Genomic DNA, 26,329 nt, shown 5'->3' with positions numbered 1-26,329 from the left:
TACAAGGGGGAAAAAAGTTTTGATAAAAACCTTTAAAAATGAAGACTAAAAAAAACAAAGTGTGGGAGCTTGATTATTTGACGTTCTTATCATAACTCTGCAGGCTTGTTTTGCTTGTTTTTGCTATGTCCAACCTTTAAAGTGTTATTAAGGTCTGTGAGCAGCTCTTTTGTCTCCGACACGTTCTATCAAATCATTTTCATTCCACATTAGACCTGGCCTTGTCACGTTTTCTCGTCCCGTGAACTGCTCGCTACCTCTTGTGTCTCCATTAAGAAACTAAGGCCACTCAAATGAGGGCACGACCAGCCATAAACACGGACACATGTGATGACGCACACAGAGCAATGGGACGGAGGGAGGGAATGATGCATGGCAGCCACATTCATTTTCCTCTGAGTGCTGAGAACAAACACTCCATCCTGTATCGATCGGGCCATGGCAACGCTCATTAGCGCGAGCAGGGCAAAGATGAAAAAACGGAGAGAGGATGGTGAAAAGGAGTGATGGTGGTGAAGAAAAAAAATGAAGGACACAGAAATTGAAGGGAAAGAGGGACAAAGAGCTGGAGGTGGATGGGTAGAGGCTGAGATGGTATGGATACTGTGATGAATGGAGGCAGGGCTGGTTCATGGAGAGGGTGATAAAGCAGAGGGAGGTCCATATGAAGATAACTGGGAGGGGAAATGGGACGAGGGGAAGATTAACAAAGGACCTCAGAGATGGCAAATGACACGAGTGATACAGATAAAAGACTTATGAACCATGGAGAACAAGATCATAAAAAACCTACACTTTCAAACTAAAAATGCATAGCTTAAAATAACACCACAGAAATACATAACTGAAGAGGGGAAAGCATACATAGTAGAAGGCTTCTACAAAAGGTGCAGAAAATGCAATTGTAGTTTGAGTTTGGTCACATTGTTGCCTGAGGGCTTAGTATTTAATCCAGATTTAAAGAGGTCATGTCTGTGGCTCTTAGGCTGGGGTTTCTGATCATTTGAAGTGAGTGATGTAACACAGGTCTGAGCCTTCTGAGTAATCAATAAAGTCTTGAAATTAATTCCAAATTGATTTAAACAAACCATTGAGAGCCAATACAAAGATGAAGAAAGGAGTGAAACAAAGATACAAACATCTTGTATTAGAGGTTGTGGTTTATGAATATTTCTACATTTCTCGATGCAACTTTTCTGGGAATTTTTAAGGATTGGAAATTTTGGTGCAAACAATAAAATTACTTCCATAGGTTTTTTGTAAGATTTAATCATCCATTCATTCAAACCATACTCAGGTAATCAATTGAGGGGAACCCTCATTTTAAATGACACCGAGCATCAACAAAGTCATTAAAAACAATCAAAAAGCAAACAAATAACCAATATGCAAGATAGCATTACGATATAGTCTACCAAGTGTTTTTAAGTAAGGGATAATGCCTAACAAAGGAATTAATGGCTGCATACAGTCATAAACCACATGATGTGTAGTGGAAGCCAGTAATTCTTAATAATGGACACCCGGTTGGGCATTATCCCGCTCGTACTTTGGTCACTTTCCAAAGAAAAAAAATTAAGAATATCATTTAGATTTTCATGTATTTTGCAATCAAAAACACATTTTCACAGGAAACTGTACCCAGTGGCAGACACATTAGCAAAGCGAAAGCAAGGCTTATAGGGATGCAATAATAAATCAGATGGTGTCATTATTCTATGGACATCAAAATGATAAGTTAAAGCAAAAACAAGAGTCTATTTCCACTTTCAAGAGTATTCCACGGCAAACAGATTTATAGGTTCTACTAAAAGTAAAAAATAATGCAATTGAGGGGAATAACAATTTCAAGTGTAACAGCTCTTGTAAGTCATGATGTAATGTCTTATGAGAGATGTTGCACTGACCTTCCTCATGCATGCCTCGCCTGCCTCTTGCAGTTCGTTGTTGGTGGAGTTGAGGGCTTTAAACAGGGCAGCTATGATCTTCTCTCGGGACTGGGGCAAGTAATTACATGCTGCCAGGGCATCTAAAACACAGACAAGAGATGATCAACATCATCCAAACAGAACAAGTCAGATTATTTGAATACTGTGATGGTTTTTCATTTAATCCAGATAAAGTAACAAAATATGGTCAGCAATATAAAAACAGTCTCTGATAACATGAATATGAAATTATGATAAAAATCTGTCACATGAGTTTTCTGCAGATTGAGGGTTATAGTTTGCATGAGTTATGAATAGTATGCACATTTCTGGTGTATAGTTTCATCCTTAATAGTTTGCTATGAACACAAAAGACGAGTAAGCATCAATTGCAAAATTCCGATGATGCATGGGAACAATGCTCAGCAGAGCGGACTCACTGAGAGCAGCAATGCGGAGAGGAACGAGGGAGGGAAGGCTCTTGTAACAGGGCAGCTTCATCAGAGCAGCATCCTCTGCCTCACAGAGGTTCAACAGCTGGAGAGATCAGAGTTCAATAATCAGAAATTTAGATATTTATGTTCGATAGAGACACACGTTTAATACATTCTGAGAAGCCTGAGATTCCTTTGTACCAGATAACACTATGGCAAATTATGTCATTTCAATATATAATTTTAGAGTACAAAAATACACAAAACCAAGAAAGAGAGGAAGTGATTATTTGGTAGAAAACAACAAGGAAAAGTAGAAGTGATGAACGTCTGTGATACCTCTGTGTAGAAGACCTTGTGCTCCATGACGTTGAGGTCCATGGTGAAAAGGCGGGGCTGCAGGGTGGTGCAGAAGGTATTGCCCTCCATCAGGCCAATCTGGGCGTTGGCAGGCTGGTGGCGCAGCAGGTGTTTCTTTGGAGGAACCATATCCTGCAACACCTGAAGAGAAGGAAACAAACAACAATAATTTAATGTATTAAAAGACATTCTGTGGTTTACTCTCAACTATTGTTTAACATGATAAAATCTTAGAAGGTGTCAGTCCAGAGTGATCCGATCAGTGTTTTGAGCTGACGTGACAGGTGCATATGAAAAATGAAACTCTTGATCCCGACCTACAGTTAATGAAAACTTCACAGTCCTTGGCCTTACCTCTTTGTGTGGCTCCATGATGACAGTAACACTCTTGCCAGTGACCTGTGCGAGCACCTGTAGGGAGTGCATGGCCTGCTTTCTGACGGTGGAGTTGGGGGATGTGACCTCTCGCACCAAGTCATGCGTGACCATATGGAAAGACTTGTCCTGGGCAGCCAGCAGCTCTTCTGTCTTTTCTTCATCCTTCAGTGGAGTGGCACAGCGCACCAGCAGCTGCTCTAGGGTGGTCTTTGCCATGGCCACGGCTCCGTTTGACACCTTATTGTGAAAATCAATGGGTTAGTCAGCACAATGCCACTGCAGTGAGAAGTGCAACAAGAGAGGAGAGTAAAAAGCCTTTGTGAAAAATGTGGACACAAAAGTCGAATGGAACAAATGGAAGCAGGTGAATCTTTGCACTCAATGTCTAAAAGCCATTTTCCACCAAAATTAGCAAGTTTACACAGGAAAACCTGCAAAAAACAGGCGACAGACTCATATCTCATTGCCAGTAGGGCAATGAGAAAGGTAAGTGTACACGGCTGTGCAGCAGACAGGCATGCCTTTCAGTTTGTTTGTTTTTTGTTTACTAGAGTGTAATGTTTGATGTCACTGACAGGCCAGAAAGCAGGTTACTTAACAGTAGAAAACAGCATGGAGGCGCATGAAAATGTTGTGGTGGTAACTTCTCTTTATATATCTTACTGATTCAGTCTCTGTCTCAAACTCTGTACCGACTAAATTTGAATTGATGTTTGAGTGCTGTTTTAGTGGTGGTGTGTCATTGCATCTGGCCAGTTAAGGGGCTAAAATTAGCCCATTCACCCAGATGTTGTACTTCTGGAGCCAATCAATACCCATGACTACAGAATCATTTGACATGGGTTTGGGTAGCGATTGTAATCTTTCCCATCTTATTATGAAGCAAGGAATGTCTGTCTCTCTGTCCTTGGAATATCTTGAGAAACGTTCATCCAATCTACTTTACACTTGATAGGTGAATTGCTGGGGACCCAGGGATGTGCCTTTTTGAATTTAGTGCAATTTGGATGGGTGACACATTCCATATTAATAAACTTTGAATAAACCAGCAAACAGCCTTTGCGTCGCTTGTCAGCGGTGGAGGCGGGGTTTCAGGGCTCTGCATAAGGTGAGTCATGGTGCTGCATGCCACGGCAAGCCACCCTCACTGAGCGTATTTCACTGCCTTTGATCACGAGTAATTGCGATCTTTGCTGTATTTCTTCCTCGTACTATCTAAACTAAAGGAGGCCATTTTGGGCCAGTGCTCTGCATCACAGAAAGACTCAGTGTTGGTACGCAGAGCCAGGATGGCAGGACAGCAGCTACCTGACAAAACCACTTTGGTTATGTTGGAAATATATTCACAGATTCAAACTTCCAGGATCAATAAGTCAGAAGTGAAACACTGCTGAAACAAAAACAGCTCCTCTTTCCAACAGTAGTAGGGTAGACAACGATCTACATTTCATCAAATGAGCCATCCTCTGAGCTGGACAAATAACTCCTTCTGAGTGCAGCCAGCGCAGATGAGTGTGCAAGGATAGTCTACAAAACGTAACATTGGGCGTTAAGACATTCTACAAAAATTTTTAATAACTTCACTCGTATCAAGTGCAGTAATACAAATGTCCCTTCACACTTTAATGGTCTGCTGTTGGTTAGACTACAATATTTAGTTTTAAATAAATGTTTAATAAATTCACTCTTATACAGTGTCCCCAAATATTCAATTCACGCTTTAAAAAACATATTTCTTTATGTGGCCAGTGATCAGAAAATACAAAAACACAATTGATGAATTTAATTGAAATATTCTTCTACTATAAAACATAACTGTAATAATTGTTAGGATTTTGTTTCAACATTTATAAATCATTCTGTGGCACATGCACCATTTAAGTGCAGTGTTGAGAGTAAAGTTGTTTGTATGAGCTCTTTCTCAGAAAAAGCTCCACAGGCCAAGCAGTCACCCCATTTCAAACAGGCATGTTTTAAATCGGCACTGCAGTAGTTAGATGATGTTAGTGGGTGTCAGTGGGTTTTCTGTGTAGTGGTAATGGGGCTTAATTCATAAACAGAGGTGTCATTTCTACTTTTCTGTAATCATGTGCTAAGTATTCAATAATTTCTTCTCACCTCTCCTGTGAGGTCCATCATGACAAAGAGCAGGGCCTTGAGAAAGGTGAGCTGGTTCTGCAGCACCCAGATCAGAGGAAGTCTCTCCATCAGGAACTTGATGGACACCACACCGCCGAGCTTAGCATACCAGGCCTGCTCGTAGCAACAGGCGCACAAACGCTCCACGATGTAGGAGAACAAAGGCAGCTGGCACGCCTGGAGACACAGACAAGAGACCAACATCATTAACTAGTTCCCATTTAAAAACCATCACAGATGAAAATACAAAAAAAGTACATCAAAGAATAAATTGTGAAAAAGATGTTCATTTCGATTTGACAGAACGACTCCACCGAGAGGGCTGATTTAACACAAGATTGAGGGTGACATTCAATGGCAGTGCAGTTTGGCACAATGAGCATGACTGCCAATATCTTAATAACTGTATCTGGACTGACCCTTTCCTTGGAGCCAAGGATGATGCTGGCCACATCAAAGATGACAGCCAGGGCCACTTCTCCGATCTTACACAGCTCCTTCTCCTCATAGGCCATGCAGATGGCGATGGCGTCAATCAGTACCAGCGGGTCCATGCCCTTTGAGCCGTTCTCTTCACTGTGGAACATGGCTGTGCTCGGCTGGCTGCCCAGCTGGTAGCTTGGTAGCAGGAAAGGACCTGGGATCACAGAGGGGAGGATATATATAAATCTTAATATATATTAAAAGTTTATTACAGTAAAAGTAAATTTCTATTATTCTTTTATTTGTGTTAAATACAAAATGGAAAAGGCAGAATTTTAATAAAACCAAATGAAAGGACAAAATTAGAAAGTGACTGATGTTCCTGTGCAGCTGGGAGTCTATGTCGGGGCAAATCAGAAAGCTAATATTAGCCGTAGCACCAGTCCCTCACCACACTGCTGCGCCACTGCGACCATGGTGTAATGGCGAATCAGGCTGGCAACGAAGGGCAGTGCGCTGGGCCTCAGGTCCTTTATCACAGCAGACATGAATGCCCCAGTCAGGGCTTGTTCAAAAGTCCTGCGGGCGGGTGTGTCCTGTGCTTTGTAGCGATGAGAGATGATGACATTGGGGATCCACTTCTCAGCGAAGCTAAGGGGGGGGGACCACACGTTAAGTTAGAGGATTAACAATATAATGATAATGTATAGCAGTGACACTAAATAATTTGTGCTCAATATGTCAAAATAAAGATGCATTTCCTGTCTGCAGTCCCCACACTTGCACTTCTGAATTTCCTCTCTCCTCTCTCTCGCTCTCCCTGTTTGTCCCCCGTTGGTATTTTCGTTATTTACTGCAGCTGAAGGCAACTGGGCCTTGGTGTGATTGAGCAGCTGTTTTCTCCATGCTTGAGCTTGTGTTTTATAATGCCACATGCCAGGGGCAGACCTGATGGATCGCTTCATTTCATTATTGCCATTTAAAAGACTGCTCTTTGGAGGAAGGCAAAGACGTGGAGGGAGGGAGGGAGAGGGGTGAGAGGCGGAGGGGGAGAAGGCTACATGAGGAAACATGGCAGACAGTGAAGAAAGTAGGGGGCCGCAGGGTTGACAGAGTGTCAGATAAATTGGCCTTCACTCAACCAGGGGCCTGCCGCTCAAACACTGTACATGCTCTCCAGGTGGCATATATGTGTTTTTCTCTTTTAAAATGGAAAGGGTGTATTTACAGAGACCAAACAATGACAGTGATGTGCACAGAAGACAGAAAGAGGCTCTGCAAATCAAGACATCTTACAAGAGGCGGTGGCAGTGGGGCCCCCTGATCATAAGTGACACACTTCATTATCCCTACAAAAATGTGCACACACACACGCACATGCTGATGTGCATAATGACAGGAGAGTGTAAGGGGCATGGTGCAGCGTAAACAGACAGGGGAAAGTCAATTAGCCCCTGCCCGAGGATCAATGATGGTAATGTGACTAACCTCCCCTTCCTGTTTGTCTGTTCATGTATGTGCCTCCGCCTGCCAGAGGGTGGGGAGGTGGGTGTGTGTGGGTGTGTGTGTGTGTGTGTGTGTGGGGGGGGCAGTGTGCAATTAGCAACTCTCGTTCTTGAGATGGAATTGATGAGGCAGTGTGTAGTGGAAAGAGCGGCAAAGACGTGACGTGAGAGACAGAGTAGGGCATGTTGGCAGGTGGCGGGCTACAGGTGGATGTGACAGGGAGATGATGTAGTGGGTGGGGTCCAGAGGGGGCAGACAGGAATGTTGAGGTAGAGGTCAAGGTCAAGATGAGTAAAGGTTAAAGAGGGGGATAATTGATCAGAGACAAGCATGATTGTTTTCAGGGAAATGCAGTGTGTCAAGGATGTTCTTTCAAATACATTTTACATGTTTTGTGTTAAAAAGTAGTCTAACACATGTATTGTGTAGTCTTGAATACTTCATTTCAATTGAAATGACAATATAAATAATGTCCGGTTAGATGACTGATTGTTCCAGTAATAATTGCAATAAACAATATTATTTCTATTTTGAGACCATTTTATGCCACTGATACACATTTGACATATTTTCAAAAGAGTTGTTAAAGAAAGAAAAAATATAAAATTAGACCACTTACCACAGTGAAAACCAAAGGCAGATTGTGTACTTACTTAGGATGAGACAGTAGCTGGTAGAGAGCGTGCTTGTTGTCATCCAGACTGGTCATGGCCACTAAGAAACACTTAATAACCTCCCAGGCCTGTCGTCTGTAGTACGGCTCTGTGTTGGCACTCTTCAGACAGTCCAGAGCCGTCTCAATTGCCTGGAAAGGAAAACACCATACAAATTTTATCTCATAATCTTAAAAGAAACCTTCCTCTGGTGCAAAACATCCATATTCCATATTATTAATACAGGAATTGAACTATGTGTGATTTAATTTGCAGGAGGTAATACTGGGTGCCATCTGGCTGAGCAAAGGTCATTATGATTTCAAGCCACCGCAGCCAGGCACTTAAAGAGGGGGAAAATGAACTAATTAATGCCACTCAGAACAGAGGAGACAAGATGAAGAGGATGGAAGAATAGTTGGAGGGTGAGAGGAGAGATGAGGAGGGCACAGCAGAATTGAATTGTAGACCTGTCATTGTGTAAGCATATTATGAGTACTCTATTACTAGTATTTTGATATGAAATTGAAGGGCAAAATGCTGAGGAAACACGGTTTACTACTAAAGCCTTTTTATGAGTACAGTCTAACAGGAAAATATTTCAGAAGTGGTCAGTCAAAAGTAAAACTCAAGAGGTAAAATGGCACTGGAACAAATTCAAAAATATGCAGATCAAATCCCATGTGAATGTTTTAATCAGATCGCAGTTATTTGATCTCTGTGTTTCCCTCACAGCACTTTAAAGCATCTCTCCCTCAATGTGCCAACTGTCCATATGGCTGCATCATGAGCTCATGCCTTCAGCCCTGTGCATGTGGCGGTACAGCGTGTGAGTGTGTGTGTGTGTGTGTGTGTGTGTGTGACGGTGATGATGGCAAACACACAGATGGATAGCCAGAAAGAAGGAGCAGCCATTAGTGAGAGTAAATAATGCCGTCATGGCGGCCCACACTAGATTGATGATTACTGACTGGGGATGAGGAGGAGAAACAGGAGATGAATTTAATTACCTGGAGGACACACACATCTCCTCTCTCACACACACAGAGCCCTGACAGAGATATATGGCTCTCAGTGGAGCACAATAATGAGGAATATCAGGCTCTTTTAATTCTCTCTTTCTAAAACTGAAAGGTAAAAAGGCAGAGAAAGAAAATCAAACTAAAACTTTCCCCCTCAGAGTTCTGATTAAAGTGAATAACAACATTCCAGCATTGCTCTTACCTTCTCCATGGGCAGCTGTATAGAAGCTTTGCAGTCGGTGAACTCAGCCTTGATGCTCGGCCCCTGGACCTCAGTCACCACGTAATGCAGCCTCTGAGACTCCTTCAGCATCTTCCTGTTGCTGCCGCCAAACTTTCCCAGTACCCGGTAGGCGACATGAGAGATGCTCTCAGCTGGGTTACGGAGAGTACGCCACAATGCCTGCAGCACACAAAAAGAACGAAAAGAACTACAAACTTAATTGCTGAGAAGAAATTAATAGTTTCTTTTACAAAACCGAATCGTAAAAGATTACATTACTACCACTATTACCATTACTGCCACACTGCATTGAACATCAACAAAATCCTGGGAAAGCTTTATTAATGACTGTTAAACTATTTTTTTTCTTTAATTATTCCAGCTACAGTGTAGAAAGTGGTTGTGGGGGGTAGGGCTCGAATGGGTAGAGGGATGTGGGTATGACTGTATAATGAACTGTCATCTGTCTATTTCTATAAAACAAAAAAAAAAATCAACTTGAGTCCTTTCTTTTCATGTTACTCTATACTTCTACTCCACCAGATCTCACAGGTAAAAATTGCACGTTTTGAGGGTTCATAGAGATTAGGGCAAGTCATATTCAAGTACTTTCAAGTGCTTTTTGAAGCACATTTTTATTTTCAAGGATGACAGAGTTTTCTCCACAACCATGTGATGCAGGAGAATTGTGCACAGTGCGCAGAGCATGTGCACAATTCTCAGATCTAAGTGGAGTACTGTGGGGATCAGCAGATGTGACGACTGGTGGTGGCTCGCTCTGCTTGCATGCTGCTGCTGCGGTTCAGCAGCTAGCAAGCAAAGCTAGCTGCTCACAGCCACTGCTGCACCCAACAAACTTTACAAATCCATCCAACATCTACAGCTGCACACTAAAATTTTTCAAGCTTGTGAAACATCCTATTCACTTGCATTCAACAACCCGTTGGCACATCAAGCTCATACCGCTCGTATGGCATTACAAAATAATTGTGACCATGGCTGTTTTCAGCCTCCTAGTTAAAAAAAAAGTCTACTACATTTAAGTAAATAATTTTTCATTCTGTCTTTCTCAAATTTCATTCAAGTAACTTTTTTGAGGGCCAAGTTAAAAATTTCTGACTTTCAAGGTATTCCAATAGTAAAATTTCTTAGTGCCAAATTCAAGCACGTCAAGCACCTCATACAAACCCTGCTTTTTACTTAACTACTTTACAAAGTCAGATTTTATGCAAAGAACTTTAAGTAATTAGAAAATAATAAATAATAAAACACCATGCTATGCTATATTTTGTTATGAATTAATCCCCCAACAGTAAATACAAGTATAGCTGGAATAATAAGTTGGTACATCAGTTGGTCAGACAATTAATTGGCATCTTTTTTGATGATCATTTAGTTGTTCTTCATGTAAAAATATTTCATGGTTCCAGCTTCACAAATGTGACGATCTGCTGCTTTTCCTTTTATAAACTGAAGGGTTTGTACTCATGTTTACAAATCAAACAATCAATCAATTATCAGCAGATTAATCCATAAAAAAATAATCATTAATAGTTCAAACTTAGCTCCATCTTGAGCGCCTACAACAGTAAAAGTAATGGAGGAGTCAGAATAATTTATTAACAATTTTGCAGTCCTTTTACTTAAGTATATTTTCCTTATTATACATATATATGTTAACTTAAGTAACATGCAGGACTTTTACTTATACAAGAGTATTTTTAGTGGAGTGTGAGTATTCTTACTTAAATAATCTAAATACTTCCTCCAGTCTCAGTACTGTTACTAGATGCAGATACATTGCCTTGTCCACAGTGACCACTAGACGGCAGATCTGCTGAGTGATAATGAAAAGATGATATGAATCAATTTCTTTTTAGATGTAAAAGTATCAACCCCCACCTGCATGAGCTCTGCCCTGACAGGCTGGATGTGATCGTAGAGGAAGTCGGGCTGCAGGTTGTCCACACACAGCTCCAGAGTGCGGAGGCCCTGGCTCACCAGAGTCTGAGAGCCGTTGAGGGCAGACACCAGAGGATCCATGAGCATGGGAAGGTAGGGCAGCAGGGAGCTCAGACGCACTGGCACCGTCAAACACAACTCCACAAACAGATCCTTCATGTGCTGCTTATGTAGGCCACTCTGCAGCATGTTCAGACCTGGCAGCACAGAGAGGGGAGATTAGGAGAGAGGAGATGTTATTTCTCCCACTTAAAATCAGTACAACTCATATTCAGTTTTGAGAGACAGTGTGTGAGGCATTACCTTGCAGCAGGTTGGGTAGAAGGGGCAGGAACTCCTGGTAGAGCAGATCATGGCTGCCTCCACCGATGGAGCGGAAGAGAGCACGGAGAAGCAGGAAGTAGTTGTAGGGCTCCTTCGCTGATTGGGCCAGCTCCATTGAGCTGTTCACGATCTTGTGGAGGTGTGGCTGAGAAAAAGACAGTCACATTTAGTAAAGAATGACAGAGGAAAAGATATTAATATTCAGAAACAGCCACTTACCTTGAGCATCTGCTCGTTCTCAGCAGCAAACAGTGACACTGAGCCAAAGACCAGTTTGAAGAGCTTGAGGTAAAGATTCGACAGCTCAACATTGGAGCCCATCTCTGGGAGTCTCTCAAGAAGATACTCCACCAGGATGGTGGCAAAAAGAGCAGACGTTGACAGATTGGCCAGAAAAGAATTTGCCACAATCTGGGGAAACGGAAGCGGAAAACAAAAAAATGGTATTTGAGCTTAAATGAATTAATACTGGAGACCGTATTATGTGAATTATTATGTACTGACTAAAATAATTGTGAGGAACAAAACACATCACCCAGGATTTTAAAAAAAACAGCTGTAATGCACAACAAAATTCTGTGATTCTTCTAAAACTTTCAAGGAGTTTTCCTGGTACCATGACTTCTCCAGGCCTATAAAACGACACTGAAATTACATCACTTTTGCAGGTTTTCCATGACCATGGGAAGCCCTATACCTATGTATGTCATCGCTATTTATACAGCCATACAAGAGTTGGCATGCTAATTATAACAAGTTTGTATGCATTTATGTCTTGTTAAACAAATGGTTGTTTCTTAATTAAGTTAACCTCAGCTCTCCATCTGTTGTAACTGTCACAAGCAACATTTAGTCATTAACCACACTGACAATAAACATTAATGAATCTTATGTGCCAAAAATCTAAATGTAAAACCTTGGATTCAGCAGCTACGCAAATCTTTTCTGCATTTTCCCATTTCTCTCCTCATGTTTTGACACATTTCTTCTCCCCAAAGAGGGTGTGGTCTTAGTGATGATGCAATGCCATTCTGGTCTATGTGTTATCACTTTATACTAGAGACGTTCAGTGGTCACGCAGCGCAGCAGATTAATTTAAGTTTGTCATACAAGGAACCTACTTCACATATAGTTAAATGGAAAGGCCTGGATTTTTTTTCTAATTTTGGTGGGAATCCTGCACTTGTGTTTATGTGAGATCGTGTGTACCTGCAGCGCGTAGTTCTTGGAGATCCTCTCCACCATGTACGGCACTGTCGTCTGAAAGATCTCCTTGAATGTGAGTGGGTTCATCATTGTGAAGACCCCTGCAAAGTGCTCCAGGACTTCTTTTTCCTCTTTCATGCGTACAGTCTGACAGTTGGCTACCCGGATATACGTCTGCTGGTTGTTGGCAACCTGAACCTGATCAGAAGACACACCTTTTGCTGTCACACTGGGCTGTGTTTTATCACAGCCATGTGTTTGTGAAAGATTTGTATCTTTTTGTTTGTCATCATCATATCATTGCAAAAAAATAAAAAGTGTGGCGTTACAGTGCAGATGTTTGGCTGTACCTGGTAGATGTCCAAGGCCTGCATGGCATATTTTACCAGCTTAATGTAGATTTGTGTCTCTTTTGGCTGAAGCTGCTTGTTAGGAATGAATTGAGCCTCTGGAAAACAAGTTAGACAGAGCATGTAGGTAAGTGCAAAAATGTATCAAGTAATTCTTGCTAGATTTGTATTGATATGGTATTATGGATTTGTTTCATCTCACCTCCTGGGGCTTTGCAGGAAGTGATGCCCCACGTTATCGTCTTCACTCCACACACCAGCGTCTTCACCAAACTGCGGCAGTCCGACACCTGAAAAGTCTGCTTGTCTTCCTTCTCCCCTGATCGGTCAAAAGACGCTGAAGGGGGTGGAGGCGGCGCAGCAACAGGCGTGGGAGGAGCAGGAGGTGGAATGGCAGGGGTGGTGGAAGGAGTGGGTGTGGCCGGCACCCCGGGTAACACCCCTGGGTCGACCACACCCATCTCTGACTGGGGTTTGCACTTTTTGAAGATGGAGACGAGCTGGTAACGTGCAATGGTGTGAAACTTCAGCACAAACACCTACAGAAAAGAAAAAATTCTTTGTCAGTGTGTATGCAATATTTCTTGGTACGTTTTCTACTGATCCAAAATCTTTGCTGCTAACCTCCAGCATCCTCATCAGGATGTCCCGTCCATTGCCGTTCTCTTGCTCAGACTTTGAGCGGATGCAGTCCACCAGGTTGAGCAGCAGCTTACAAGACATAGTCTGGATGTTACTGGGAAGTGACTCATCATCGATGTTCTTGGCAAAGAGCTGCACAGCCAGGGATAAATCTGTCAGAGGCAAGTTCTGACGAACGTGGTGCACCAGGTCTGCCAGTGTGCTGTAGGCCAAAGGTCTGGAAAGAAATTGAAACATTTGACTGTGATATTTGAAATGGAATTCTAATCAGATTTCTTGACTTAATAGCAGTGAAAACAGAAAAGAGCACACTCCGGTGAGCTGACATTCTCTAAAAGTTAGAAAAGGTGGTAATCCAGAAAGTCAGGAGAAGTTTGACAGTTATGGAAAGCAGCATTGGGATACAACTGAAACTGAGGGAGAGAAGTGGAGGAGAAAGGGAAAGAGCGAGTGAGCTAATGAGTGACACTGATAGTCCTGCCAGGTCTCAGCCAAACGCCTCGTTTCCTATGTACAACTAATGTGAAATGACAGCTATTTTGTTGATGAGGTGAGCTTGTCTGGCATCTGGAGAGGGTCAACAAGGGTTTGAAATCGACCGGAGGCGTGGGGGGAGGGGTGAGGACCCCCCCGCCCCCCGGAGATGCCCATGTACATGACAACTTGACAGCATACTCTGTGCTGCAGTGTTGGGAGTTAGCTTACCGGCAGCACTGAGAACCACCTGATTAATATGCCAGGACACTTAGCATGCACCTGGCTGAGCAATCCGCAACCACAGAGACAGAGAAGGGGGGGGGCATCTTTGCCAAGACATTGAAGAGATCAGATGATTGTGAACACACAGAAAACTCACCTCAGAGTCTCTCGAGCCGTGTAACCAGAACCGATCAGGATGGATTCATCAAAAAGTTTGTCCATACAAGGTATAAACTCTGAAACACAATAACACAATTCATGGCATCATTCAAAGATCTTGAAAAAACAGGTTGACAGGGATAAAGGTGTATGCATACTTGAGTCCTGCATGGGTCTGATTTTCAGGACCTCTACCAAAACCAAAACTGCCATGTGCATCACCACGGTTTCCTACACATTCATGTATTTGTGACGGCCTGCCACAATATTAACATCTGATGCCACATATTGATTTTATGTTTTTTGGAGATGGACCATTCATTAGGAGTGCTGTTGGTATATATATACAGTTTGATTATTAATTGCATCACACTGTTGGAGCGCAGAGCGTACTGGGTCTAAAAATTTGCTATCATTCTACAGAATCTGCTCCTCTCATCTATCGATCTGACCGCATCAAGTGGTCAATTATCCACTCTGCGACTCAACTCTACAAACTTTTGCTGAGGAAAAAAATAACTCATAAAAGAGCTTAATGTGCGCTGCACTTAGAAAATAATAAAATGTGTCTCAGGATAGCACTGATGGGTGGCTGAGCTTTTATTCCATTTCATTCAGTCTCACCTTTCACCAAATTAAAATGAGCTTCTACAGCCACAGTTTCACAGCCAATGAAAATGTTATTTCAGAAGTGTGAGATGTGAAAAATGAAGAATGCTGGCTGCTGATGCTTTGACAGAGAAAAACACGATGAACTACAATTAGCCTCAAAGGTTCTACAACTTTCAAAGAGGAAAAAAACTGTTAATGTGCACTGTGCAAATTCACCGAACTTTCTCATTTTCTGTTCATTCATTTATAAGTGTGTGTGTGTGTGTGTGTGTGTGTGTGTGTGTGTTTGTGTGTGTGTTTGTGTACGTACGGCTGCGTAGGTCAGTTGTGAGGATGTGCTTGGCTGCGATGAGCAGTTCTTTGCGGAGGTGAGCCGTCTCAGAGGGGCAGTTGGTCAGCAGCTGCAGCATGCCCTTCACCATCTGCTGAGAGTATTTCCCCACCAGGTCCTGATAGACACACACAACATATGACTAAAAGCACAACTCACTCTTAAAATCACTGTACACTGAGACTGAGGCAAGCGATGCTTTGCCAAAATAATTAACGCCAATATAAACCGAATGTTTGCCCAAATATTCAGTATTTTTTTAGTTTGATATCTTTTAATTTAATTTGTGCAGGCAGGGTGTCTGTAACAGCAAAAACAGAACTGTTAAATCCCCTAATAGAATTCCTCTTTTTCTGGTATTATCAGTGTTCTTTGATGTTAGTTTTGACTGTCTTTAACACACTGTCCCTGATAAAGTCGGCACACAGTGTAGCAGGAGGCTGCTTTACAGGAAGTCATTTGTGCCATTCATTCTGGCTCAGAGTGAAAAACTAAATATACAAAGTCTTAATTTAATATTTCAAAGTGTCTGTTTTATCTTTATTCCTCCAAACTTCAGTGTATTTATATCATTGTGTTAGACTCTGCTTCCTGCCAATCACCTGACACCAACAAGAACAAATGACATTCAGGAAACACGCCTGATTTATGACTTTATATTCTTAGGAAACATGGCTGATTTACTGCATCTACATCTTTGTATCTTGGGATCTTTGTTAGCAGTTTACGTTTGAGGGATACCGGTTGTTCTTTTCTGTAAGTTTTATGAGGTATTGATCCATACACAGTTTATTAGTTACAACAGATGTCAGTTGCTATGTCCCCAGTTTGGAGTAGCAGACAGGAGTCCAACATGAAAGCTAAACAAGTTACTGTCAGATAGCGACTTCTAACTGGAAAATAATCTATTATATTGCTCTCTTCAAAGCCGGACTCCATTGAGGAAAAAAAGTTATTCAACATTGCTGAACACTGGTCTACTGTCTACTGTTGCCTGGATCAGTTAGTTTGTATTGTATTGTGTGACTTTGGTGTTTTAAATGGTTAGTACAGATTCACCAAAGTAAAAGACCCTCTAAATGCCCACTCCATCTTGGAGTGTAATTTCATCTGTGGTCACCTTCACTGCTGAATAAAGCCCCTTTCATTAAGGTGTAGGGTACAACTATAGCAGCAAGCTTTGGCACAAACAACCCTCTCTGCAGTGGAAAACGAAGCTGTAACCATTAAGAAAAATAAACTTAATCCCATTTTATGTTAACTTCATATGTATCTGTATCACTTTTATTTGAGCTATAGGCTGTGTGTTGCCATTTACTGGAATTTTGGTAGCTTATATCATCTTTTTGCCATTAAAATGCATGCATGAATCAATAAATAAATCATTAAATGCATACATAAATAAACAACATATAAATCGTAATAAAACCTAGTCCTACATTGGTGACGTTTCTCTTTCTTTCAAAAACATCTTATTTTTTACACCGTTTCTAAGCTGCTCCATTTACAGTTTCTGTAAATAACACTTTACAATTAATTAAATATGGCTGCTGTTTACTAGAGAGGGGTCTATTTTATCCTGAATACAACGTAGAATTTAAGTTGTTAACATCTGTATGACAATATTATATGTCTCTGTCTGGGCAGCTTACATTTGCAAAGGATAGTCACATGGAATTTTATTTGTACGGAGCATCTTCACATTAAGGCGCTGCACATGGTGAGTAAGTCGGCATCAGTGCAGGCTTGCTGTTAAAGGGCTTTATAACCCACTTCCACTCCTCATTAGTTAGTTTGGGATGGCACTTTATGTGGGGGATCCTCAGTGTCAACGCAGAAATGGACTGGAAGTGAATAGAGTGTAGGGGGTGGTTTGGGAAAGGCCCAGACTGGAGGTGACACACTGACTATGGATAAGTACCTCATTCAACCCCACATCAAAAGATTAGAACCATTTCTTTAAAGTCTGAAAAGAGGATGTGTTATATAAATATATTGCACACTGCAAAATACTGGTGAGAAAACATGCAAAAATGATGCAAGTGAAAGGGCTTCAACTGTTCATGAACAGTGGAAACTGATGCAACGTGCGGCCATCAAACAGGTCGGTGTACCTGGTAGATTCGGATGATGTAGGCGAGAAATGACAGAGTCTTGATCTGCGCTGCGATGAAATCCGCATACAGCTCCTTGTTGTACAGCTTGTGTTGCCTGCAAAGGAAACCATTTACATATAAAACACATTTAGCCTCATCAGAGACATTCATGATGTTGTATATCTGCAGTAGGTGGCAATTACACAGGTCTTCATATGAGACTCAATTCTACATGGGTGACTTGTTTGTTGCTGCACGTCAGGAGGAAACTCTGTACCTGCCAGAGACTGCTGAGGTATTTCTCCTAAATTAACTCTGGTCCATTTCCTCTCTGTTCCGAATGCTTAACACAAGCCTCTTCCTACCCTGAGAGGCTTCACCTCCTGCTAAGCCAATTTCTACAATTTTAACTTCCCCAAAATGGATTTTAACTTCAGGTTTGGCAGGCAAAGTAAGGGCAACAGGATCAACAAACTGAGTGCTAGAGTGGAAGAAAAATCCATTCTCTTAAACGAGCCTGAACTCATTTTGAAGGCGGTAAAGTGGAAATGAAATTTGTGAAAGATGCGCGCGCGCACACACACACACTCATACGGCTTACCTGGCCTGTGGAGACACCTGGAGCATGATGGTGTTCATGATGAGGGGCACAAACTCTGACACCACATTGTGAATGTTCAGCTTATAGAGCTGAGGGGACAGAGCAAACACACAATCTCAAACCCCATTCTAATACACGTGCATTATTACAGCTGAAGTTATGGATTCTAAAACTCTGAGCCTCCATGTGTATTTTTTGGGGAAAATGTGCTAACGTTTCCAATTATCTAAAAAAGAAAATGAGCCAATTCAGCTAGTGATGTTAGTTTTTTTAAATAGATAGCAAATTAATTTCTACGGAGTCCCTAAGGAACATGGAGTAGAAAAAAATAGATGTTGGAAAAAAGTTGGATGGCTGAAAAAAATTAGATGATGAAAAAAAAAATGATGGTGGCTAAAAATTGATGATGGAAAATAAATTCTACCAGAAACTTTCTCGGGGATTGAGAAACTTTCTTGGGAAAATGTTTCATGACTTTTTTTTTTACCACTATCTATATTTCATCTCCACAGTGACCCTTCCAGGGCTCCATAAATTTACAACCCTAAAACGGAATTATATTTTTTTGTTTCATTTTCATACCCAAAGCACTTTTTGCAATTACTCATTTTCCCTGTTATTGAACCACATTGTGTAGGTGTTAAAGTGTGATGGTTATATTTAGAGAGAAGTCACCAACCTGATACATCAGCACCACGATGATGGGCAGCTCTGCCAGCACCTTGAGAGACAAGGACCCCCGGGGGATGATGGTGTGCTGGAGGCAGAAACAAAGTGAAAGACACGGTAAGGATGACTGAGATAAATGCTAGATCCACGCTGCCACACCCTTCTACAGCAGAAGCCCCATCAAATAAAACGTTTCTGACAGACATACCACTGCAGAACAAAGAACACTGTCTCCTTCACCTGCAATAAGCAGATATGTGCAGGAACAATGTTCCTGTTCAGAGACCCTCATCAAGTTATTCTAACTTTTTTTAAGGGGGGGAATAACCTGATTAAGGTCTCTATACATTAGTCTCAATAAAGTTCTGATTGTTGTAGTTGTAGAGGACACTGTTAGAGTTCTTTGTCCTACAACAGTCAGCCCCTGTTTGCACACCTGTGGACCTATAGGTGTGCAAAAGTTTTACCTTTACATACACCACAGCCACAGTCAACAAAAGGTAAACATAGTCAAGTTCTCACCACAACGCTCCCCTTTACAGTTTCCTCTCGTGGTCACGATTCTTCCATATTTCTAATTTATGACAAATGTTCGCACTTTTATTTTTCCCTTTTGTTATCACAACCTGTTTCTGACACTGTACAGCATGCATCAGCCCAACGACTCAGTGTCTGGCACAGCTGCAGATAGACACCTTATCTCCATGCTGACCACATTTTGCGTTCTTGAAGGAATACTTTGATGATTTTCAACCAGATTTATATTATAACAATGTAACAGATAGATTGTCACCAGCCAGTCGGCTGCCATTGTGTCAAACAAACAAGTTCACTTTACGTCACCCACCATCGGGAGCCTTTATTGGTCCAGTGCAGTGCAGTGATTTCTGACAGTTTTAGTTTTTCTGCAACAGTCCTTGTTTTTTTTCTGGTCATGTAGTACCAATTTCAAAAGTATTTGTCGATCTCGACTGCAGAAACAGACCAGTTTTAACAAAAGACCATTTTCCAGCAGGGGGTTGGGGACCGCTTTAGGGGTTGAGAGGGATCCAGCTTGCCCTCCTCCGTCACAGTGGGATACCCAGCCGTCTTCCAGAGACCATGAGGCTCCTGTTACCCCTCGCTTAGGCATCCAGGAGCCCGGGGTGTGGGTGGGCCATGGAGGACAACTGGCTGTGGGTCCCTGTTGTGGGCCAAGCCTACAGCCTGCCCTCCCTCCTCCCTCCCTCCCTCCTGTGTACTTCAGCAGAGTACCAGGATCAAGAACCAAAAAGTAGACCAAATTAAATGTGTTGAACATAAAAATACTGATGCTGTACCCTTGTAATATTGTTTTCTTCATTGTTTAAAGGTCAGGAAACTCACTCTCCAGAAACACCTCAATATTTTTTAGGTTTCAAGGTTAGCAAGTATTGTTTAAATTGTCACCAGTACTTGTGTTCAATCACAAAATGTCACATTTTTAATATTCTTCTTCTGCTGTAAGATTATGTTTTCAGTAAAGTCTTTAAAAAAGAAAACTACAATTCCTGTTAAGGAAAATTGTCATCTAATGATAATCTATTAATTATAATGCTAACATTCAGGCAGCCAATAAAGGTCCTCAAAGAGATAAACTCACCACAGGGCCGTGTTAAACTGATAAAAGCTTTATAAAACCATGAGTCTGAAAATGTACGCTGAAAGGATTGCCGATTATTTACTTTTTATCTGTGAGTAATACGCAAGAAGGTAGTTTTGTGGATTTGCCTTAATGTGCCAACATGGTGCTCTACTGCCCTCCTGTGGTTACAGACGGTACGGTCAAAAACTGCAAACTGCTAAAAAACAGTGAGCTTACTGTTCGTGTTTCGCTGTCATCCCTCTCAGGTGCAGTCTTGACCAGCACTGATGTGATCATCCCGACCATTTCTGGGGAGGGAACTGTGTTCTCTGCGATCACCTGCGGGTTCTCAAAGTACCGTGCCTAATGGGAGCACAGAGATGAAAAGAGGAGAAGACAATGGTGAGTAATTCATTGCTTCCAGTGAAACGCAATCAAATCAGAACATAAAAAGAAAAGCCAGTAGCTGTGAAGATTGTACTTACGACAACTTTTGGAAGGTCTTTGTAAATCTGCTTCACAAAGTCCAGAAAGTGATGAATCTGAGGTGAGAGGATTATGGAAAACATGTAAATGCAAGACTTTAAGAAAATGACCAAATGTTCGTTTTCTTTTAATAAAACAATTATTTAAAAACTGTTGTATATGTAGTGCTGGCCCTGCTGTTTGTCATTCAGGCCTTGTTTCACTGGATATGTTAATTATTGACATGTTTTAATGATTATTACTTACCACAAAAAACAAGGAGTTAGTATTAGTTACCACTGTTTAATGATCACATCTCTGGCATCAGAGGATTTTTAACAGATATGTCTGTGTCTTTAAAAGAACTAAACCATAACATTTGCATCCATCAGCAAAAATAATTAAGGAACAGGGGAACAATTTGACAGATTATTCAATCAACTTGACATTTGCTGAGCTCTGAATTTGAGGAGAGCCCTATTCTCATTTCTAGAAATTATTTCACAGCCTCATCTTTACAAGCAATGAGATTCTCACCTCCTGAGAGATCGGAGGCCGGAATTGTTTGTGCAGCTCGATTATGATGCGAAGGCAGATCAGCACATTTTCTTCACTTTCAATCTGTAACAAAAGCAAAACACATGAATGTGAAATGGCCACACAGTAGCCCCTGTATCTGTGGAATAAATGCACAAGATTTTGTCCTTGCCTGCTTTGCACAGTGACAACAACATTTTCATTGAACCCCACCTGTGTTATTCATTCTTTGTACAACATTCACTAAAAATTAAAATATTACCATCACAGGCACGTTGCAGCTTTTAGGAGGTGCTTAGATTAAATTTCCAGCAATTTACGTGCATGTGTATTTAGCTTTGAAAACTCATCAGCTATAAGAAACTGAGGCAAAACAAAAAGTAAAAGGTAAAAATCCAGGTTCATAGTAACTGAATGATGCAAAAATATCAAGAGAACAGGACTCATCATACCTCCAGAAAGCGGAACATCACAGACAGGATGTTCTTGGTGTGTGGACGAAGGTGCTCATTGGTTGGGATGCGGTGGATGATTTCCAGCACCAGCTTCCGCAGTTGCTGAAAAATGGAAAAACTTTTCAAGCGAAGAATCTAGCTCTGCGTACAATTATACAGTTTGATATAATCAAATTTATTGACAGAATCAAAAGTGAATGTATAGAGTTACAATTTGTGAATGCTGATCTATGTCTGCAGTCATGCAACTTACTGTAAAAACCTTTGGATTTATTACTGAGACTGTAGATATCACAGAAGCCAGCTCGCTAAGACGTTTAAAAAGAAAGCTAAAAACACAGATTTTCCAGACAAAGGCCTTTAAGTCTTTTTTATACTTCACACCACTGAAATTCTTTTAAAATGCTGTATATTACCTGATTCTTATGATTTTTGCGATTTGTACAATTTTCTGATTTAACGATTTTAAGATTTGTGGTTTTGCTGACCGAGTTATGATTCCCTCTTTCTTATTTTCCCTTTTTTTTGGAACTTGTATTTCATTGTCCTTTTAAACTGAATTGTATTGTTGGCATGTTTTACATCCATTGTTTCTATTTTCATGTGAGGCACTTAGTCCTTAGAATTCCCTCATTGTGAAGCACTTTGTGCTGCACTTGATCATTATTTTTATGAGTGTAAGAAATACTTCACACCTTTTCTGAAACTTTAGCACAGTTGAAGTGTTTACCAAATGAGAACCAACAAATTTTAACAGTTATCTGGCAGATATGAGTTGTATTTTAACTTGAATGTCAGGACCTTTCCTTTACTAAATTTCCTTTTTGACATTTTCTACATCCTTCTAACAGCCCAAATGTAAACACGTATCCCAACTGCCATTGATTGATGCTGACATCATCATCATTATTATTATTAGTGTCTTTGACCAAATCCGTATTTCTGTCTGTGCAGTTTTTGAAAGTGGATAGAAATTGTGTGTAGGAAGGAGCCGAAAGCTTTATTTGTAGTCACATACCTGTGTAGGTTTCTCTTGGAGGAATTGCACCTCTCCATCCTGAAGGAATGTGAGGAAGCGAGGGATGATGTGCTCCAAGAAGGTGGAGTACTGAGGCGAAGATGTCACATTCTGAAAGTAAAAGTCCAAGACATGTTGTGTCATGTAGCAACTTAGTAGATTCTGCAGTTATATTTCATTGCTTTGCAAGTTTTTTGTCAACCAAGATTTTTCTTGGTTGTTGTAGGCTTATTTAACTGCTTCAAAATGTAGTGCATTCTCCCAAAGTTCAGATCTGACTCCTTAGAGAATTCTACTTTTGTGGGATCTATACAACTTGTTAAAATCCATTATCATGCATCAGAAGAGACAATGAGAATCAGCCCGCAGCAGCACACGCTGAGAACATTCATCAAACTCACCTCAAAGTTTTCGCTGACCTCCTGCATCATCTTCAGCTTCGTCTCATCAGCTGGAAGTTGAAGGACAAATCATCACCATCAATCAAAGCTGCTAATGATTCAGTTCCACTTTTCATCGCTTTCCATGTGCTCAGAAGGGACTTTCAGATCTTATCAGTTTTACTTTCAGCGTCCAGCTTGATTAGAAGGTACATCAAATATCACACTCACACACACTTACACAGACACACACTCTCCCAGACACACGTACCTCTGACTGGACTAAAGCATATCGCTCTCATCACATCGCCCCAGCTGAGCACAGAAGCCTGAACCATCAGTTATTGTGCTGATACTAGGCAGAAAAAAGTTCAATGCAACGGCAAGGTCCATGCAATTTAATAATGAATATGTATGAGAAAAGTTTTCTTTGAGTCTGAATTTTAATTATTCACACTGAAGGCTAATATTATTTCCATGGGAACAACTACATTCATTCTTACATGAACTCTGTTGTACGAACAACATCTTAATAATTTTAATAACTGCTAAATATTTAAAAGGGTGATTTAAAGTAACGGAAACCCAAATGAGATAAGTTGATTTCACACTTATTCATACAACATCTGATCACTTCATGTGTTCATGCTTGAGAGAACAAAACAAGCCAAAAATGTACCATAAAGTAAGCAAAAATAACATGATAAGGGTGTCCACAGGTGTCAGAAACTTTAATTTAATGCTTTTTAGGACCTCTTCAAAATATTTTTAACCAAATTTAAGCCTGATTTTTGGACAAATTATCTTTTTTCTTTTTCAAGCAATGCAGGCCAGTATAAAGCTAAGAAATGTATATGTGTTTCTGTGTAGAGGGAGGTTTTTTATGAAGGAAAGTGTTAGAGAGCCAACAGGTAGGTACAGGTAAAAAGTAAAATATCAATAGTCTCAGTGTTAGATTTAGATTTGTAACAGAAATGTGGAATTTTATACATAAGATTTCTGACTAATTTTAACAAAAAGAAATTAAGAGACGGATTAATTAAATATTTGTAGTAATTATGACATCACAAATTTAAGACTAATGACTTTTAAGGCATCTTTATGGGTGCTAGATTACAGATGGATTCAAACTTTTTGAGGTAACCCCAAACTCATTAGAAAATGCATCCACTTTTTGAATCAAACAGTATATACAATAACAAATCATCAAAGTCATTATGTGCTTTATACTAATTAATATAAAAACTGCATAATTTTGAGGCTTTTTTGGCAGTTTCAGATATCTGCCATAAGTCCTGTCTAGATCACTTATTACTAGCAATATACTGAGAATAGTGGTGGAATGTCCTGGGCACATTTACTCATTGTAGTAAGTACAAATTGAGGTACTTTAATTGAATCTGTTATTTTCACGACACGTCATACTTCCATTCCACTACAGCTCAGAGGGAAATACTGTACTTTTTACTGCACTAGATTTATCTGAAAGCTTTAGTTTCAGATTTTAAAACATTTCAGAAAGAAATGTTTTTAAAGTATGGTGCTATGTTATGAATTAAACGACCCGGTAGTTTATAAAAGTACATCTGACACAATTACTTATTAATTAATCAGCTGATTGACAAAAAATTCAACTATTTTTGAAATACGTTTAAGATGTGTTCTACTTTTGGGTGGTGTTTTTTTTTTAAAGTTTTCTACATTGAATACTTTTGCCTTAAGTGCTTTAAGTAAATTTTCTCGATTAAACCTACTTTTACTGGAGTACTACTTTCTATACAGGAGTTACTTGTAACAGAGTATTTTAAATCTGTGGTATGCCTATTAGTAGTTTTATTTACATATCGGATCCGAATATTTCTTCCACCAGTGACTGCGAGCTCTTTGAACTTACGTGTGTTGGCGTCTGTGAGTGCTGCCACAAACTGCAGGTACTTCTTCATCAGTGTGGTCTGGTCGACCACAGTCGGGCTCGGTGCAGGCACAAAGGCCATGGTGGCTGCTGATGGGACAGACGGAGCTGCTGGAGGCAGAGGAGGCAGACAGCAGTCTGCTCTGCACGGTTCTTACAGTGCGCTCATGAACGCTGCGGGCATCAGAGGAGGTGAACAGATCCGCAGTCATTAATCAAAATTGAGAAATCGACGTTATATTAGGCGACCACTTACGCAAAAATCGGCGTTATTGCCAATACGGGTGAACATCAGTAAAATATCCATGCAGTAAACCGGTAACAGATCCACAAACATGCCCCTGAACGGGCGCACAGTGATGACATCATCACAACCGTCAGCTAGCACATTTTCTGTTAGTCCGAAGGTGTTTGTTAATTAAAGACTGATATTTTTAGCGTCAAAGTGGAAACCGTTTAATCAATAAGAGGCGCTGCACGCTTATATATCCACTCAATGAATCCTCAAAACCCATATATAATATTAACTTTGCAAAACACGTTAGCAAACGTTAGCTAATGAACTAGCTTTCCCAAAGAAAGAAAGCGCTCGCGCATCCCGGCCATTAAAGAGAAAACAAACAACGCGTGCGAGGAAGCGGGCGCGTGTTCGAAAATTGAAACCGATTTAAAAGTTAATATAATACACACTACTGTTGGAAAAAACCCTCTGTCTCACCAAAGTTTCCAATAAAAAGCGGACCGTTTGTACTCACCCAGCACCACACACAGGAAACCGCGGCTCCGTATCCACCGCGCTCGAGCGGCTGCTGCTCAGGGCTCGCGACCAGCAGAGATGAATGATATCCCTCCGCCTGCTGAGTATATTTTTCCTATGCATGTTTAAATATAGTGTGGTAATATCTGTATGACATACATATATTCAAAGAAGCGATGCAGTCGATGTTGAGTTTGTTAAAATTATTCTTTTTGGTCAAAACGTTTTATTCTAGACCCAGCGGAGGAATAAAAAGTAAAACCAGAAGATATAAGACCATCGTTTTCGATGGTCTTAGCTGTAGGTAACTGCGCATGCTCTGTTCTTACTGGCATATTAAAGAGCGCGAGACTCATCACCTAATATCAATTAATTTAGCCTATATGACCCTATGAAATATGATGGGGTTTTTTTATAAGCCAACTGTTAATACAAGTAGCCTACAACTGAAACAATTAGTTGAGTAATATATTAGCCAGTTGACA

At 40.8% G+C, this 26,329-nt stretch overlaps 1 protein-coding gene across 2 annotated transcripts in view; it reads right to left on the bottom strand.

The window, feature by feature from the left end:
* trrap (transformation/transcription domain-associated protein) overlaps positions 1-25,935 on the bottom strand; it is a 103,772-nt gene extending 77,837 nt beyond the window's left edge. The window contains exons 1-29 of one of the 2 annotated variants that reach the window (XM_088069803.1): positions 25,843-25,935; positions 25,070-25,261; positions 23,197-23,246; positions 22,796-22,906; positions 21,775-21,879; positions 21,323-21,406; positions 20,806-20,862; positions 20,558-20,683; positions 18,728-18,805; positions 18,049-18,137; positions 17,466-17,562; positions 15,331-15,469; positions 14,407-14,485; positions 13,533-13,767; positions 13,111-13,447; positions 12,909-13,006; positions 12,562-12,756; positions 11,572-11,763; positions 11,332-11,497; positions 10,969-11,225; positions 9,046-9,246; positions 7,822-7,973; positions 6,114-6,313; positions 5,659-5,876; positions 5,219-5,416; positions 3,077-3,337; positions 2,702-2,863; positions 2,369-2,465; positions 1,908-2,029 (exon numbers count right to left, since the gene is read on the bottom strand). In XM_088069803.1, the coding sequence (XP_087925929.1) occupies positions 1,908-2,029; positions 2,369-2,465; positions 2,702-2,863; positions 3,077-3,337; positions 5,219-5,416; positions 5,659-5,876; positions 6,114-6,313; positions 7,822-7,973; positions 9,046-9,246; positions 10,969-11,225; positions 11,332-11,497; positions 11,572-11,763; positions 12,562-12,756; positions 12,909-13,006; positions 13,111-13,447; positions 13,533-13,767; positions 14,407-14,485; positions 15,331-15,469; positions 17,466-17,562; positions 18,049-18,137; positions 18,728-18,805; positions 20,558-20,683; positions 20,806-20,862; positions 21,323-21,406; positions 21,775-21,879; positions 22,796-22,906; positions 23,197-23,246; positions 25,070-25,169 (4,206 nt within the window). In that variant the 5' untranslated portion in view covers positions 25,170-25,261; positions 25,843-25,935. Of the gene's footprint in view, positions 1-1,907; positions 2,030-2,368; positions 2,466-2,701; positions 2,864-3,076; positions 3,338-5,218; positions 5,417-5,658; positions 5,877-6,113; positions 6,314-7,821; positions 7,974-9,045; positions 9,247-10,968; positions 11,226-11,331; positions 11,498-11,571; positions 11,764-12,561; positions 12,757-12,908; positions 13,007-13,110; positions 13,448-13,532; positions 13,768-14,406; positions 14,486-15,330; positions 15,470-17,465; positions 17,563-18,048; positions 18,138-18,727; positions 18,806-20,557; positions 20,684-20,805; positions 20,863-21,322; positions 21,407-21,774; positions 21,880-22,795; positions 22,907-23,196; positions 23,247-25,069; positions 25,262-25,805; positions 25,823-25,842 lie in introns of those variants that run through there. The other variant, XM_088069804.1, reaches the window with a different exon arrangement.
* Between the last annotated feature and the right edge of the window lie 394 nt (positions 25,936-26,329).

The sequence above is a fragment of the Plectropomus leopardus genome, chromosome 19 (assembly GCF_026936395.1).
Source record: "Plectropomus leopardus strain MGB_pleo_1.0 chromosome 19, ASM2693639v1, whole genome shotgun sequence".
NCBI lineage: Eukaryota > Metazoa > Chordata > Actinopteri > Perciformes > Serranidae > Plectropomus > Plectropomus leopardus.
Note: the sequence above shows the minus strand (reverse complement) of the source record. Positions and strands in the feature narration are given on the sequence as shown.